This window comes from Octopus sinensis, linkage group LG3 (genome assembly GCF_006345805.1).
Source record: "Octopus sinensis linkage group LG3, ASM634580v1, whole genome shotgun sequence".
In the NCBI taxonomy this organism is placed as follows: Eukaryota; Metazoa; Mollusca; class Cephalopoda; order Octopoda; family Octopodidae; genus Octopus; species Octopus sinensis.
Window position 1 is genome coordinate 168,546,269 of NC_042999.1, and position 19,503 is coordinate 168,565,771.

Below are 19,503 nucleotides of genomic sequence, written 5' to 3' on the forward strand. Positions count from 1 at the left end.
TGGTAAGATTTGTGTATTTAATCCACCACATCCATAAACATTCTATACTGAATAAAAAAAAAAGGTCATTTAAAAGAATTATAGATGTTTGAGAAAACAATGTACTGATGTTATTGACATTTTTATTATTGGATTGTCTGAGGAGTGGTGCTCAATTGTTTTTACAGATCTTCCTAGATGAGAAGAGGTTAATATAGTTGTTATTTAGTTTGAACTCTACTGGTAGTATTACTAATACTTTACTATGTGCCTGGAAATCATAAATGTTACTAGCTGAGTAAATAGTTATTCCTGTAAGTAGGGGGTGGAGTGACAATGTTTAACTGATAATGGTTTCATTAGTTTTCAATGCTGAACTCAGGTCTACATTAGGGGCCCGGAGAAGGAAATGGGAACTGGCACCAATTTATCTTCTTGTGCATGATTCTGTAGCACCTAAATGACTGAATGGGCTATGATGACATCTTCCTCCTCCTCCTCTAACATATGTTTTCCATGCTGGAAAACAGATGTTAAAGGAGGAGGAGTGTTCTGGGTGTTTTTTACATGGCACCAGCAAGGGTGCTTTTACACTGTGCTGGTACAGATGCTATTATGTGGTACTGGTACTGGTGCTTTCTATATGGTGCTGGCAAAGGTGTATTTTATGTGGCACCAGCACAGGGCTCTTGAAAGCCAACCCTCTTCAGTAGGAGTAGTGGCATTAACACTTCTGCTGTGGAGGATGGGTTTTCTTGAATATAGCAAGGCTATATACCATAAAATTACCTGAGTCAGGAAATCTAAGAAGGTTTGGATATAGATATGCATTTTACCTATTATCAATAGCTGTTCAATATCTTTTTAGAAAAATAGATAAAAATTAAAATACAAATACAATTTTGCATTAAATTCAGGAAAGAAATGTAGCATTTTACCTGAGCCTGTAGTTCATGGATTAAGGAACTCATATCTGAAATATTTTGTTTTGTTTCCTGATGGTTTGTAATTTCTTTCTCAAGTTTAGTCTTCATTTTGTTCACTGTTGATATTAGTTCCTCCTGAAAGAGACAAATGGATAGATATCTCAACAAATTTACTCATATATTCATAGCCACATTCATTCAATACTGTTTTAAATAAGCAAAACTATACAAAACTTCTTTTATTATATAAAACCATTTTTATGAATTAATTTTATCTTTAGAGATGGACTTTTTATATATTTATGTCCACACTGCTTCAAATGGTTTAGTTTCTGATTGTCATCAGGTGTCTTATTCTTGGATGTGTACATCGATAATACTAGACTGGTTTCAAACAAGGAAACTTTATTTCTAAACTAAGAGTAATAACATTCTTATCAACCTGGTCAGTGATGCATTTAAAGATTAGATGAGGTAAATAGGGGAAAAAATAATCTTAATAATTCAGCTTAGCCACTCAGACATTTAGTTAGTTACATTTGTGGGATCCAGCATAAAGCATAACCAGTATTTCTTCACCCATTAGTCATCTTTTAAGCCCAGATAGCATGGCTGGGGGCGTCTTTTGGGTTTGCTATATAAGACTATAGGATTGAGGCAAACTCAAGGGTTTTCCCTAGTGGCACACACTCTAGCTATGCCACTGACAAATTGCTACCAGTACAGATGTCAGCTCATTTGTGATCTACCATTCATGCACATTAGCATTACACATCCACTCTCACCAGATAATGGTTGTTTCATTTCTTTTCTGTTTCCATAAATCCTTTGCCACTACTACTGCTAATCAGGTCACTTAAGTAACAGAAGTAGTCAACTACATTTGGATAAAATATTTCAACTGAAAATATCATCAGTCGAAATATTTTGTTCTAGGATGCTACAACTATTACACTGCATAGCACCTATTACATATGAAGAAGTTCTGTGGTAGATCCTATGCACCTTTAGTGCACTCATATCTTTTATTGGGTACAGGGTATAGAGTTTTTACTTAACCCATCTTAATTGGCATGCAAACTATAAGGTACATCTTTGCTAGGATGACATTTAGGACATACAACTGTATACTTTGCATCCAGGTTTGGGGCTTTTTATTTAAGTTTTCAACTATTTCTTTTATGAAAACCAGTGATACATTTGGCAAATCAATTATATAGTAATTTTTTCAAACCTTTTCTTGTGTCTTTGCATCACATTCACGTTCTTTCTTTTGCATTTTTAAATTCAAATCATCATTTGCTTTCTCAATTTCTCGCATTTTCTGTTGAAAGGATTTTATGTCATTTTCACAGGCAATCCTAGGAGGGATAAAATATGGCAATCAGAATAAGAATGCAAACTTACATATGAAAGAATATCTCAAAATTATCCTTCAGTTGGGCAAGTTGATGGGGAGTCAGCCTCCTTGCTAAAGAATCAATGATTTAAACACTACTATTGCTTTCCTCAAATTTTTCTTTGTTCATCCCTTTCTTACATTTGTTGATGTTATTGTTGTTAGAACAATATCATAATTTCACAACAGTTTTTAAAAGCTGGAAACTGCGCCTATCCAGCTGTGTTTTTTTTTCCTTGGAGTCAGTTCCTACCAACCTGGTTTTTTAAGAACCAATCTATTTTCTTTTAAAGCTTGATTTGCTCACTAATTATTCTATCTGCTATAATTAAACATTCTTTAGGAAACAGGGTTAATGTAAGTTATTTGCAGATTAACAAATTATTTCCTTCAACAAGCTTGATGGGTATAAAAAATTGTTTAGTGATTATCTTGATATTCTAATTGATAGTCACTAAGCCTTACATTTCATTGTAGAGGTAACACTAGAAGGCTTTTTTCTTCATATAGAGAATATTCTTATAGAGACCACTCTATACAGAAAAATCATACACAAAACTGAAAGGAAAAAAAATACGTACCACTTCTGTAGCTCTTACTGCTTGCATGGTATAAAGCTTTAAAGGTATAATAAATGGACCGAAAAATTTAAGAAGCAAGTATGGGAGTGCAGCATTAGTAATCTATGAACCTTTTGTAACCTGCCACTATAAATTCAGCTCTTAGAATATAGAAAAACCATAATTAAAAAAACATTAAAATGTACTACAATTTATTAAATACTGATTATAAAAATTAACTGTTTGTATCAATAAATTAAATAACTTACTGTCGAATTATATGAGTAAAGTTGATCTCTACTGGAGCTAGATCAGGATCTTTACCATTCTTTTCCTGCAGTACCATTTGTTGGACAACTCTGTCTATAATCAACCACTGGCTAGCACATTTACTAGAGTTATTATCTAAAAAAATTCAAAAGATATTACAGAAAACAAATACAAATATTACAAAGGTGGAAACTGCACCCCTTCATCAGTTGGACACCTCAACTTTCACATAAGAAAGATTATAGTTTTGGTGAAACAAAATTTGATGAATCAGTTTAGACAATTTATATATATATATATATATATTATATATATATATATAAGCTTATTACATACATATATTTCTAGACATGCTAGAAATAATAGCTAAATCTCCCTCAAATCATATCCTAGCATTTTAAAAAAGAACACTGGGTAATGTACTTCTATGCCTGAAAATAGTTGTAATGTTCATAAGTCATTTTGATTAGGGCTTATTTCAATCAAGACTGCTACAGATAGCTGAATCACCGAACCCACTCTTTACTGGTGTGGTTGCTTTTATTAAATAAATTCAAATCAGCTCAAAATTGATAGATACATTTCTTTGAGGACAAATAAAAGTGTTGGAAGCTTACACTAGAAATAAAGATTCCAAGTTCAGTTCAAGCCTAAAGAAATGTACATCTGTAGAAATATAGCACTTGAGAAAGGTCAAAAAACAGGTTAAGGATATACTCTTTTTACTCTTTTACTTGTTTCAGTCATTTGACTGCGGCCATGCTGGAGCACCACCTTTAGTCGAGCAAATCGACCCCGGGACTTATTCTTTGTAAGCCCAGTACTTATTCTATCGGTCTCTTTTGCCGAACCGCTAAGTGACGGGGACGTAAACACACCAGCATCGGTTGTCAAGCAATGCTAGGGGGACAAACATAGACACACACACATATATATATATATATATATATATATACATATATACGATGGGCTTCTTTCAGTTTCCGTCTACCAAATCCACTCACAAGGCATTGGTCGGCCCGGGGCCATAGCAGAAAACACTTGCCCAAGATGCCACGCAGTGGGACTGAACCTGGAACCATGTGGTTGGTTAGCAAGCTACTTACCACACAGCCACTCCTGCGCCTATATGTTGACTAAATATGCAAACAAAAGATGAGATTAATGAAGAAAACCTACATTAAGATGTTTAATATAGCAGAATATCATAAGTTAAGGCTTAACCCTTTCGTTACTGTATTTATTTTGAGATTCTCAGTGTTTCTCTCAATTATTTTAGATATAACAAAGAATTTAGTAAAATAACTAAGTTATCATTAAACTAGTGTTAGGAACATAAATTGTGACTTAAGTTTGGTGGAAGATTTTAATTCAAAACTTATGAAAACAAGACATTTGTACTACAGAGCCAGAGGCGGTTTTGGCCGGGTTGGTAACAAAAGGGTTAAATATTTGTTCTTTAACTTTAGCAGCTCAGAGTAAAGGTACGTGTTATAGGGGTTGGGATACTGAGCTGACGATCATTAGGTGAGAGGTTAGAATCAAGAACTGGATAACATGCTATGGACTCAAGCAAGGTACATTATTTTGTGTTGTCTACTCAATTCAAACAAACTATTATAAGTCAGGAGTTATCCATTTGCAAGAAGGAGGCATGTACTCACTTAAAATATTTGGGAGTCCAGATGAGCTCTGGTTTCATTACTCATGTTGGCTCAAAGTAAGACTCTTCATTTTAGAAGCTTATCAACCAACTGAACACCTTTTTGATCTCCATGTGTCCAACACACGTGGACATGCCTACAAAGTCAGAAAACAACACAGCTCCCATGACTTTCGGAAACATTTTTTCACGCTCAGAGTTGCTGAAGCATGGAATAAACTGCCTGCGTCAGTTGTTGACTGCCATGACACTGCATCCTTTAAGGCCCTCATGCTTTCCGAAATCCGCCGAAACTACACCTGATTATATATACACTTTAGATGAGTTGTAGTGCACCTGAGCACTGTACACAATTATTATTATTATTATTATTATTATTGTTATACAGTAAAAACATAAATTCAGGTTTTGAACCTTTTCATTTGGCTAACGATACATATGCTAGTGGAACAAGGAAGGAATGCTTACATGGCATAAGTAGCATGTGCTGTAAAATAGACATCAAACTTGAATAGGCTAACGATAATGCTAATTTCTTCCGCAGCAGCTCAAACATATTTGTTGCACTTCTTGTATCAATGTGCACCTGTGCATAAATAGAAACACAAAACATGAAGAAAGGACATCCATAAATGCATCCATATTTCAAATAAATCTCAAAATAATCACTGAGAACGTGTGCAAACAGAACAAATCAATTTGAAAAAATGAGAAAATAAGAGACAAACTCAATGGAAATGCAATAGAATTAGAGAGACAATTTATTTATGGTAAATAAAATAGAATAGATAATATAGAAATATTTCAAATTAACATTTTGAAGAAATTCCAATATAATCACTGTTAAGAGCTTAAATGCTTATGGTTGGTATGTTGTAAGAATTAACTGAGGGTCATAGTTGTTAATGAGCTACAAACATTTCTGGTTTCTGATTCAACTTAGACATAGGCATCTTTTATCTATATGGGACAATCCATTTGTAGTGATGGATGTTCAAACTGAGAACATTCCCTGTTGTTACTCTCCAAATCATATGGTACACCAGTTATTTATTAATATTATGAGTGGGATCCATAGAAATTCCATGGTGTAAGTCAAAATATTCAAAAAACATTCTATTAATATATGAAACATAGGCAAAGAATTTTTAAAAATTCGTTTGAAATCCATTTCATCTCTATTATATATAATCAAAACTAGCAAACGCACCCGTGTTTTGGACGGTTTAACCTAGGAACGGAAAATCAAACTGAAGGCTAGTTATTGTGAAGGTCGTTGCACTCTGATTATCAAAGAACATATAAGTTTGCAAGCGATGTAAAGTAGAGCTACTGAAGTGTTTTGGGAGTAGATTACGGATAATGACTACAAAATATAGTTTTACATGAAAGTGAAATTTCTTGTCAGAAACAGCCACATAAATGGTGTAAAGAAATTGAAGGAAGATGTTGAAACTTCCCTTCTGTGAGTTATTTTTTTTCAACAGCAAAGGGAGCTATTTTTTTCGGAGAAAGCCCCTTTATTCTATCTTCCCACATAGCGTGCACATAAACTAACAGCGAATGCTGCATAAAGTTAAATTGGTAAGGAGCTTCCTGAAAGATACTTATAGCTTTCACTAGTGGAAGCAAAACACTTATTTAAAGGTTGATTCTTTGGGACGAGTCATATGTGAGTGTTTAGAAAAGGCCAGAATGACAATGCTAAAACCTATTTGAAACAATGGACAGCAGTCGAAATATCATAATGGCTGGGTAAAGAAACATCCTTAAAGTGAAACAATGGTATAAAAGGTAAAAAAAAAAAGGTATCAACAATCAGAAGAGAGGGAAGGGAACATCACCTTTCAAGTAACTCCGAATAGGTAAAGGTAATCTTGCCAAAGTTTAATGCAGTTTTAATATGTAGATTAAGATAGTTTGGTATTGGATATTCATCATGTATAGTTTTCCTAGTCAACTGAATCACCGTCGTAAGTGGAGAGCAGAAATAAATTGACGAAATCCTTTCACTTTTATATAAAGATTAAAAAGAAAATGAGGGCAAAAAGCACTTGTTTTTTCACAATGAAAAATCATTTCCTAGTAGCTGGAATTTTGCGACAAAATGTATGTTTATTAAGCACAACAGCCTGCTGGGCATTAAAAGCCAATCGCACAAACCTAGAGGGGTTTGTATTGCGTTCTGTCTATCACTATACAAATCCATCATTTTTTGCTAAAATGTCGTATTGACGAGGTTCGTTTTTTTCACTTTCCCGAAGAGAAGATTGCATTGTTTATACCATTTATTCTTTTGAATAGTATCAGTGGAATTTTCGAAACATGTGTCGAAAGTAAAAATATTTGTTTACACCTGCGTTAACTCCATTTTTTATTCATATTATTCAAATATTCAACGTAAACACGAAGTTTCTACCTTTATAAACAAGGAGTTACAACACCTTTACTTGTGAGATTTTTGCTGCCCTGGTAACTATTTATTTATTTTTCCGTGTTAATTGTTAACAAGGTAAAAATACACTCATCTATTTATATACATATATATATATCTATATATACATATATATATATATATATATCTATTTATAAAACTGAAATGTGAAAAGTTTGTTTGTCTGGTTTTGGCATTGAGAACGGGTTAAAGGCCACTAGATCCTGTCGGATTGACTTCAAAATTTACAGGGACATGTAAAATGAGGTGAGGATGAGAGTGGGCTAGGTTAGAAATCCCCATCTTAAAAGGTGTCGTTGCTAGGGCCAAAAACGCACTTTGACAAGTCTACTCTCATTCTTTTATGTATCTGTCTTCCTCCGTCACTCATTCTCTTTCCTCCCTTCCCATCACTTTCTATATATAACGTTTAACAGCGTCTAACTCCCCTTCACTTTCTCTTTATAACGTCATCAAAGAGCGTTCTGTATCTCCCCCTCCTCCCCGCCTTCGACAGCACTTTCACACACTCTCTCTACGTCTGTCTGCATTCATAAACAGAATTATCATCGCCACCACCACCACACAATCATGAGAACAAATATTATGAATCAGATATTTATTGGGTTAATTTATATGTGTGTGCGTGTGTTCTATATATAAATATGTATATTAAACTTTTTAATACTTTTTGATAGTTATATATATTTTTTTTAAAAATTATAAATTAATAATTTTCATTTTAAATTTAAATAATTTTAATTTTATATATATATGTAAATTATATTTTTATTTTTATGTTTTTGTTTATGTTTTTCACTGTTTGATTTGCCTAATAGTGGTTTTATCTCTAATTTATTTGTATACATTTGTATATATAATGCGTACACACACACACACATAATGCTTGCCATGGTGAGTCTACTGCTGTGAGAAAGAATCACTTCAAAAATTGGTGTTTACCAATTTTCTTTTACATCAAGTTCAAAATTTTACGCCAGCCGTTAAACTGTCACTGTGTTACTGTCCGTCATTAAGAAATGCCAGCCATGGTGACTCTACTATCCTCAGATTCTATCCTTTCAAACTTTGGTTTCCAATATTTTTTTATTTTTATTCAGCTCACAAGTTCGTCTGTCCCTTTTAAATGTTTGTGTTTTGCTGTCTGCCTTGAAGCAGACCTTTCCGTTGCCACTGCCTGATATTTATGATTGATCTTTCAAACTACTTTCTTTCTCAAGTTACTCAAGATCTTTTGTTGTTTATAAATGGGAGAGAGATAGATAGAGAAAAATAGAGAGTAAGAGAAAGCGAGGGAGAGTCCGAGAGAAAGGAGAGAGAAACAAACAGGGAGAATCATCATCATCATCATCGTTTAACGTCCGTTTTCCGTGCTAGCATGGGTTGGACGGTTTGACCGGGGTCTGGGAAGCCAGGAGGCTGCACCAGGCTCCAGTCTGATCTGACAGTGTTCCTACAGCTGGATGCCCTTCCTAACGCCAAATAGGCAAAAATGTCTGGACCAACCAAATTTTGTTTTAGTTTTTTTTTTCTTCTTTTCAATAGGAACATCAATGAGAAAAATCTTACCGATTCAAATTTTTTCCCAAGTTCCCGTTCGTCTTCATTTCTGACCATCTCAAAGAAATCAAGATGTCTGAAAATTGAAATAAAAAATGTTAACAAAATGAACACTGTTTTCTGATATTGGCACAATATTGCAAACTAGTAGAGAAGGGCTACAGTTGAAGGAACCAATTCCAGAATGTTACTAATGGTACTTTTTTTGGTCCCAGAGATATGAAAGATGAAGTGGAATTTAAAGTTAGATTATGAAGAAACATAATTAAAAATCACAAGGTCCAATATTCAATTAATTCTGCCACTACTTGAATAAAAAATAATAATTAACTTTAATATTGCCAGTCACAAACAAAAGGCAAGGTGTCTCCTTGGTCAGTATGTTCATGGAAGGTTAGGATCATCACCTCTCTTCAGCTCAGAATGCTCTCGCTCTTACTCTTTTACTTGTTTCAGTCATTTGACTGCGGCCATGCTGGAGCACCGCCTTCAGTCGAGCAAATCTACCCCGAGACTTATTCTTTTGTAAGCCCAGTACTTATTCTATCAGTCTCTTTTGCCGAACCGCTAAGTGACGGGGACGTAAACACACCAGCATTGGTTGTCAAGCAATGCTAGGGGGACAAACACAAACACACACATATATATATATACATATATACGACAGGCTTCTTTCAGTTTCCGTCTACCAAATCCACTCACAAGGCATTGGTTGGCCCGGGGCTATAGTAGAAGACACTTGCCCAAGATGCCACGCAGTGGGACTGAACCCGGAACCATGTGGTTGGTTAGCAAGCTACTTACCACACAGCCACTCGCTGCATACTTTTCTTCATTACAATTTTGAGTAACAGTTTGACTCACCTGCTTATTTGATTAATTAGCACTTTTTGCTGAGAGCAAGCTGTATGTAATTGGTAGGTCGCTCAGCTTGATGGTCATGAACCCATCAGGTTACGAAGCAACCCTGTGCTACTTTCTGGCTCTCAGTTACTAGAATTCTTTTCATGTATATATCTTTTAGTGAGCCTACTTTGTCCCATTTTAATGACTAATCATTCTAAATCAATAACCTAAATGATTCTCTGAGACTTTAAATGAAAGTCTCTCATTCTTCATATTTTCTTCTCAATCATTAACCTTTGTCACTTTTTGATGCCTTTTACTCAACCATTTTCATAAATTAACATTATCCAATTAATGTAACTCCCTTGCATTTACTGATAATATTATAATGACATACAATGTTATACTTTCCAAATATATAAATTTCCCATGTGAACGGTGATCTGAGAATTTAGATAAATATTAGTTTGCTACTCCACTCATCATTCCATCTTATCACATTAGTAAGAATATAGTCACTAATTTTACCTGTCAAGGACTGCATTTTCATGAGAGCGAAGTTTATCAATAACGGGTTGAATACCAAGCATCAAGAATTCATATCGAAGATGAAGTCGGAATTCAAGTTGAGTCTTCAAAAAAACAAATAAGAAAAAATTAAGCTGAAATTTATAGACAAATAAAATAAATAAATAATTCAATTTAGGAGTTACTAAACTAGAACTAGTGGAACTGCTAACCTGGTACTTGTAAGAAATTAAGCCTTATTTTTTCGAAAATTTAAACTGTAAATTCTTGATATTAGCTAAATTATTTTATTCATCAGTGATATTTATTTCGAAAATTTTTCCACAAATATCTTAAACGCTTCAAATGCAATTCTTCATGTAGAATTTTAATGAGACTATATTTTACCTGTCCAGCACCATAATTCAATATGGCATTTATAAATGACATGATGGCAGTTTTCAATCCAACTTCTTCCTTGTAAACACCAGTACTTCGATCCAAATCATAGATTATAGACTATAAGAAGAAAAAATGTTTGTTTTATATATATATATATATATACACACACACACACATAGCTATATATATATATATAAAGGGGTTGGAGAAAATAATAGAAATATATATGTATATATACATCAATATATATATATATATATATATATATATATCTCAGTACATATATATATGTTTATATATATCAATATATTTCGTTTTTGGATTTGGTTTGCATGTTTCTTAATATGAGTTCATGAGTTCAAGCATATTCTGTTGTGTCTGGAGACAGTCATTTTGTTTTGTGCCTTACAATGTAACACACTCACCAGTAAAATTTCCACTTATTTCTTAGAGAATGAATGGGAGAAAGAGAGTTTGCCGAATGTCGACCCGGCAGAGGGACCAGCTATCTGAATTGACAGTACCTTGGTAGTTAGAGCAATCAAGAGTATGAGGGTAGGGAAAGCTCCCGGCCCATCAGGAATCACTGCAGAGATGCTCAAAATATCTGGCAGTGCCGGCTATAGCCTAGTCACCTGTATAGTTAACCAGGTGATACACGAAGGAGTCATACACAATGACTAGTGTAGCAGCACCATAGTCCATTGCTACAAAGGTAAAGGTGACGCCTTAGATACAAATAATTACAGAGGTATCAATCATGGAGGATCTTAAACTAACAGATAGAACTGAACCCATTTACACCCTGCAAACCTCAGATTACTTTATAAGACCACAAGGATTGTCTTTAGGAAAGACCTTCATTTAAACTCATGAGTCTTACCAACTCAGATATCGGTCGACTTAAGGAGTCTATCTTAGATAAGATTATACCAAAATTTATTCCAAAAATTCAACTTGAATTATGGTCTAACATCAAGGAAGTTCTCTCCTGGTTTACATTCTTACAGATTTTTAAGTACTCATTCCTTCAATTTTATATAAATGCATACTATTCCCCCATAGTCCTAAACAAGGCCCTTATTTCTGCAAGAAACTGCAGATCCATTACAAAGGATAAGATTGATATTATTCTACTAGCTAGAGGAACTGTAATTGATTTTAACCCTGCCAACTTTGATATAGCCATGAGGTCGGGTGACTCAGCCCAGGTTACCTTTTACATTGCTTCACTAAAGAACTCCCAGATCTTCATGGTGATCTTTACAGGGATGACATGCTCTTATTACCTACTAATAGTAAAGTTATACTAGAAAGAACATGTAAAAAAAATTAGAAAATTCAACTGAAATTTTTTGAACAAGGAACAAGAATAGTTAACTTCTTAGACATCTCATTAAACCTTAAATCCAGACTATACTACTCTTATAGAAAATCAGAGGAAACCACTAGAAATGTTAGCAAATTTTCCAATCACGCCACTCCATAATTAATTCTTTCATAAAAGGTATTTCACATAGAATTATGCAACTTTCAGCTAACGAAGATATTTGTAATTCATACTCTCATCTCTCTCTATATAAACGGCAGTTTGTCTGTGCGTGTTTCTGTGTGTCTGTTTGCTTGTACCCTCACTCTAACCACGGCTTTCAACCGATTCTGATGAAACTTGACACACACATAGCCCAATGTCATAATTCAAAACTAACGCAGCGAAAATTTTGAAAAGTTCCCCCAGTTCTGAAAAAAATCGATAAATTCGACATGGGGTCGAGAATCAAAAAAAATAAACCACAGACTGTCTAGGGGACGCAACTCAACCTTTTTTTACTCTAAAAAAAAAAATTTACCATCATTTTTTTTCTATTTTTTTGCTATTTTTTGGCTATAACTCTCTAAAAATGCTTTATAGTTATTTCCCTTACAAACCTGAGCAACGCCGGGCGATACTGCTAGTTTTTTATAATTTGGCTCTTTCTATCCTGCTGCTAAAATGATAGAATACAGAACACTCTGATACCATGACCACTCTCCTCCACAAGCAACTGTGCTCTTGACATTCAATTTCCATTGTAAATGACACATAAAAAAATTAAAACACTGCAAAAAAAGTTGTTCAAATGTCTTTTTTTTTACAATGATTGAGTTAAGAATCAGTATATGTGTGTATGTATATATGTCCTGGGTATGACATTAAACTGCATCTGGTGGTGAGGCTTCAGTTCAGAAGTTGTCGGTAGCATGGAGTCAGTCAATAATTGCCATTACTTTCAGGTCTGTTCTGACCAAGAATAGTAGTACCTATTTCTTTATTACCCACAAGGGGCTAAACACAGAGGGGACAAACAAGGACAGACATAGGTATTAAGTCGATTACATCGACCCCAGTGCGTAACTGGTACTTAATTTATCGACCCTGAAAGGATGAAAGGCAAAGTCGACCTCGGCGGAATTTGAACTCACAACGTTGCGCCAGACGAAATACCGCGAAGCATTTTGCCCGGCGTGCTAATGTTTCTGCCAGCTCGCCACCTTGTAGTAGTACCTGTTAGGGTTCCATCTATGAGTTAAATGGATTTTGCAGAGATTGAAAAAGTTCCCATTATTTTTGACAAAGCCATGGAGAAGGTAGCTCTTTTAGAAGAAAGATACTCTCGCATAAAACTTGCAGACAAAGTAGTACCGATCATTTTGCAATGCTTGTCAGTGAAACCTACTATGGTGACTGTGAAGGGGACAAAAGTGTTTCACAAGTCACTTAAAATCAATGACGTACATATGTCTCCTTGATCCAATTTTTGTTTTATGTAATCAATGGCGCAGGAGTGGCTGTGTGGTAAGTAGCTTACTAACCAACCACATGGTTCTGGGTTCAGACCCACTGCGTGGCACCTTGGGCAAGTGTCTTCTGCTATAGCCCCGGGCCGACCAATGCCTTGTGAGTGGATTTGGTAGGCGGAAACTGAAAGAAGCCCATCGTATATATGTATATATATATGTGTGCGTGTATGTTTGTGTGTCGGTGTTTGTCCCCCTAACATCGCTTGACAACCGATGCTGGTGTGTTTACATCCCCGTTACTTAGCGGTTCGGCAAAAGAGACCGATAGAATAAGTACTGGGCTTACAAAAAAGAATAAGTCCCGGGGTCGAGTTGCTCGATTAAAGGCGGTGCTCCAGCATGGCCGCAGTCAAATGACTGAAACAAGTAAAAGAGAGTAATGGATGTGTAGTGTGAAAAGTCATTTCCATGAACATGTAAGGATGATTCATAAGAATCAAAGTGAATCTAAGACAACTATTGCCTGACAAGATGAGGCAGTCATCATGTATTTACATATGAATATATTTTCTTGTTTTCATTCATATGTCATTACATATTGTCTGTATCTTTGTGAGTATTGTTAATCATTAACTTGCTTGCATGAATAACCCCATTTTTATGCGTGTATGTACATGCGCATTGATGTTTGTGTCAGTGCATCATTATGACCATATGTTAGTGTACATGTAATAACATGTAGGTGTATGTCTGGATATAGTATACATTAAAATATGGCTGAAATAATATTTGAAATTATACTTACAGTTGTTTGAGCTTATTGTCATAATGTGATTGTGGAAGGTGTTATTTTGAGTAAGAAAAGTGGCGCAGGAGTGGCTGTGTGGTAAGTAGCTTGCTAACCAACCACATGGTTCCGGGTTCACTCCCACTGCGTGGCACCTTGGGCAAGTGTCTTCTGCTATAGCCTCGGGCCGACCAAAGCCTTGTGAGTGGATTTGGTAGACGGAAACTGAAAGAAGCCCGTCGTATATATGTGTATATATATATATATGCGTGTGTGTGTCTGTGTTTGTCCCCCTAGCATTGCTTGACAACCGTTGCTGGTGTGTTTATGTCCCCGTTACTTAGCAGTGCGGCAAAAAGAGACCGATAGAATAAGTACTGGGCTTACAAAAAGAATAAGTCCCGGGGTCAAGTTGCTCGATTAAAGGCAGTGCTCCAGCATGGCCACAGTCAAATGACTGAAACAAGTAAATGAATAAAAGAGAGTAATGGATGTGTATTTCTTTAACAGCAATAGAATTTTAACTTACTTGGAATCGTGCTCTTTCACAAGCATACTTCTGATAATGTAGCATTGCTTCCAAAACTTTACGGTGTCCACCAGGTACCAAACACATGGCTCCAAGGATTTCTAAAGCAGCTATTTTTGTTTTAATGTTTTCTGAGCTGAGGCTTTGAGCAATTATGTTGATACTGTTTGGATGGGCCAATACATGAGCTCTGCTTTGCTGTAAGAAAAGAATTGTCATTTAGTTTTTAATGTTTCTTTCCCTGAAAAAGTTGCTGATCAGTCAAAACTTGAAAGTATAATATGCACACACACACACACACACACACACACACACACACAAAAGAAACATTTTGATTGCAAGAATTCCCTCCTAATAGGGAGCATATTTTCAGTGTTCCATTAAGATGACTTATTTAAAAGTAAACTATTTTCCCAGAAATTAAACACAAATAAAGGATTGTATCAAAATCCATTTCTTAAGTATTATTTCATCATGTATTATTCATACACAGAACATTGTCAAATGTGCACTAAAAAAGATTAACAAATTCAATTTTTGCTCAAAAAACATTCCAAAAGTTTATGCCATGAGAAAGTCAAGAAAAAGTTAAAACCTATCAGTATTTTCATTTTAATAAGTACTTGAAATATATCGGTGTTTATTCAGTTATTTATACACTACAATAAAAAATACTGCTTTAATTTTTACTGCATATAGCCAGCGCTATCACCAAGTCCCAAACTGCATGTACCTGTATGTTGCAGTTTGGAAATGAAAAGCAGGAGCTAAGTTTAGCATCATTCTACAAAAAACTTCCTCTTAAATGACTTCTTGCTTACACCATGTGCATTAATTGTTTGCGATTTACACCACGTTTTCTTCTATGATCAAGTGAGTCACAGTTGGTGACTTAATGATTTAAATTAGGGGTTGGCAAACCAGGATAAATTACCCCAAGTGGGGTAAAAACGAAATTCCTGAGGGTGGCAAGGACTCATTAGACAAGTAAAATTATAAATAAAACGTGTTCCTTGTTCCAACAGAAATTTTTGTTCTGACAACACTGCATCTGTCCAATGTAATGGATGCAGAAATAGATTCAATGAAATAGATTCAATAAACCTTTTGAATTCAAAGAATCTATGATTTTCTTCCCTTCCAATCAAGGGAATAATATTGGCATAAATAAATATATTTGGGGGGAATTGGTTGAAAAAGTTCCCCTACCTCTGATTTAAATAGAGAGAAAGATTTTGGACTTGGAGACTATTGAAGTGATATGTAAGTGTCATCTATACATTCTAGCAAACTATATGATTCAGATTTGAATTTATACTTAGAGCTGTTGAGTAGTGATGACAAAATTGATTCTGAGGAGTGGAGTAAACACATAACTGATCACTACGTAAGTCATGTGAGTTTCAGAAAAATATTTGAGTTTAGAAGCAAAGCGCAGAAAGATATGCTTTCATAAAGCAAATTGTGGCCTAAATGTCTCTCCACACCAGACATTGACATGAAACACACACGTTTCATGTCCATAATACAAGCCATATGTGACAAATATGTCCCAGTGTGCAGGGCCAGCACACACAAAAACAGGATCATTAGAGAAAGGAAGATTCTTATGAGACGATGGACAAGATTGCGAACTGCCTGAGCAAGCACACCAAAAGTGGTGAGAAGTCTTGGCTCGAGAGAATGCTAATGGAAATTGAGAAAAGTTTGCATCAGTCTCATGAAAAGGAGAGAGCAGATAAAGAAGCTTGGGTAATAGAAAATATAAAGTCAAACCCAAAAGCCTTCTTTAAGTTTGCCAAAGAGATGGCCGCAGTGTGCCAGAGGATAGAACCTCTCTTCCAAAAAGATGGTTCCCTCACAGGAAATCCAATGAGGATAAGTGAAATACTGAATTAGCAGTTCCAAAGTGTGTTCACTACACCTCTAGGACACAGGCAAGTAAACTAACCAGAAGAATTCTTTGCAACTTTACCTGTGGCCAAAGAGGCAAAAATTGAGTACATCAACACTGAAGATGATGATATCACACTGGCCAAAGATGAGATTGACACAAACTCAGCTGCTGGACCTTCTCAAATCGTGCAAACAAGCCCTTGCAAAACTGCTACAGCTTCTTTTTCAGAGCTTTCTTGCAAGTGGTAAGCTCCCAGTCAAATTGAAAGAAGGGGTAATATGCCCTATCCATAAGGGAGGAAGCAGAGCAGATGCTAAAAATTATAGGCCTATCTCTCTGACCTCACACATCAGCAAAGTCATGGAACAAATAGTCCACAAGAAACTAATCATGTTCCTTGAAGTCAGTGACTTGCTGACTGACACCCAGCATGGATTTCGACCAGGTAGAAGCTGCCTAACACAGCTCCTGCAACACTATGACTGGGTGTTAAAACAGCTATTAAATGGCTCAAGTGTGGATGTGATATATCTCGACTTTGCAAAAGCCTTTGATAAAGTCGAGCATGGTATGATCTGTCACAAACTGCGTGATCTCACCATAGATGGAAAACTTGGAGAGTGGCTGCACAACTTCCTAAAAGACAGAAGACAGGCAGTTGTGAGCAATGGAGCCTCCTCCAAGGAAACACAAATAACAAGCGGTGTTCCACAGGGCACTGTCTTGGGGCCACTGCTGTACATAGTGGCCCTTTCAGACATGTCCTCAGTTACTAAGATGGCCACCCTTGCTAGCTATGCAGATGACACAAAAGTCTCCCACACAATACAAAACCCTGGAAATATTGCACATCTGCAACAGGAGTTGGATACAATATACAGGTGGGCTGAGTACAACAGTATGCAGTTTAATGTAGGTAAGTTCCAGGCCCTGCGCTACCGGCACACAAAAGTAAACGACATGCAGACTGGATACACTGGCCCGGGAAGAATTGCAATCCCTGAGTCAAAATCAGTGCGCGACCTGGGCATTGACATGAGCAATGATGCATCTTTCCAAGTGCATATTACTAATTTGGTGATAAAATGCAGACGGCTAGCTGGATGGATTCTCCGAACTTTCAGAACAAGAGAGGAGGAGACACTGATGGTCCTGTGGAAAACTTTCGTCCTCAGCCGCTTGGACTACTGCTCCCAACTATGGTCACCACACAATATAAAACTAACAGCAGAACTCGAAGCAATCCAACGAAGCTACACTAAAAAGATTGTCTCAATAAAACATATCAGCTACTGGGAAAGACTGAAGGTATTAAAACTCTTCTCCCTGAAGTGAAGGCGGGAGAGATATGCAGTGATATACATCTGGAAAATCCTGGAGGGTCATGTCCCAAATTTTGGCTTTGAAAGTTACCCCAACAGCAGAATGGGGTGCTACTGCATGGTGCCAAAGATCCCAACATCACCATCAGAATATAGGACCAGATACTGCAACAGCTTGGGTTTCAAGGGACCACAGCTCTTCAATATCCTTCCTAAATGCCCGAGAGACTTGCATGGTGTGGATGTAGGTTTCTTTAAAACTAAACTGGATCTCTTCTTGTCAGGGGTTCCAAATGAAACTACCTCGGCAGGAAACACTGATGCGGGCAGCGGCGTCGAACTCCCTTGTTGACCAAATGCCACATATCAGAGGTGGATTCACAAACTAGTGTAGCTCATTCAGCGGTGGTGCCCCAGCATAGCCACAGCTTTTGGGCTGAAACATTTTAATGGATTTATATACACACACACATATATATATATACAAATATATATACATTTGTATATATATTATATATATATATATACAAATATATAACATTTGTATATATATATATATATATATACAAATATATATACATTGTATATATATATATATATATACAAATATATATAATTGTATATATATATATATATATATACAAATATATATACATTTGTATATATATATATATATATATATATATATATACAAATATATATACATTGTATATATATATATATATATACAAATATATACATTTGTATATATATATATTATATATACAAATATATATACATTTGTATATATATATATATATATATATATATATATACAATATATATACATTTGTATATATATATATATATATATACAAATATATATACATTTGTATATATATATATATATATATACAAATATATATACATTTGTATATATATATATATATATATATACAAATATATATACATTTGTATATATATATATATATATTATATATATATATATATATATATATTTAACGTCTGTTTTCCATGCTAGCATGGGTTGGATGTTTGACCGAGGTCTGGAAAGCCAGGAGGCTGCACTAGGCTCCAGTCTGCTCTGGCAGTGTTTCTAGAGCTGGATGCCCTTCCTAATGCCAACCACTCTGTGAGTGTAGTAGGTGCTTTTTACGTGCCACCAGCATTGGGGCCAGAGAAGGCTGGTAATGGTCACGATCGGTTGGTGCTTTTTACATGCCACTGGCACGGAATCCAGTGAAGGTGGCACTGGCATTGGCCATGTTTGGATGGTGCTTTTTATGTGCCACCAGCACAGGTATCACAACTACAATTTCCATTTGATTTTTAATTTGAAGTTGATGTACTTGACTCAATAGGTCTCCTCAAGTACAGCATGTCACCCAACGATCCAAATTAAGCACAGCAGGTTGTCCTATGATCCAAGGTACTTTGAATAGGCTGGAGCTGGTTATGTGAAGCTCGTGGAGGATACACAGTGGACTCACTTTATTTGTCAGGTCTTTGCAGTCACAGTATATCTCCAGAATTCTTTGTCTTTCGTCATTGCCTCTGTGAGGCCTAATGTTTGAAGGTCATGCTTGATCACCTCATCTCATGTCTATCTCTACCCCAGAT

At 35.6% G+C, this 19,503-nt stretch overlaps 1 protein-coding gene across 3 annotated transcripts in view; it reads right to left on the minus strand.

Moving 5' to 3' along the window:
- LOC115209251 (disheveled-associated activator of morphogenesis 1) overlaps positions 1–19,503 on the minus strand; it is a 153,372-nt gene that overhangs the window by 37,290 nt on the left and 96,579 nt on the right. For all 3 annotated transcript variants that reach the window (XM_029777542.2, XM_029777541.2, XM_036501611.1), the window contains 8 exons: positions 14,665–14,862; positions 10,574–10,684; positions 10,187–10,290; positions 8,822–8,888; positions 5,266–5,383; positions 3,134–3,269; positions 2,140–2,266; positions 918–1,040 (listed from right to left, as the gene is read on the minus strand). In XM_029777542.2, coding sequence (XP_029633402.1) covers positions 918–1,040; positions 2,140–2,266; positions 3,134–3,269; positions 5,266–5,383; positions 8,822–8,888; positions 10,187–10,290; positions 10,574–10,684; positions 14,665–14,862 — 984 coding nt within the window. The remainder of the gene's footprint in view (positions 1–917; positions 1,041–2,139; positions 2,267–3,133; positions 3,270–5,265; positions 5,384–8,821; positions 8,889–10,186; positions 10,291–10,573; positions 10,685–14,664; positions 14,863–19,503) is intronic.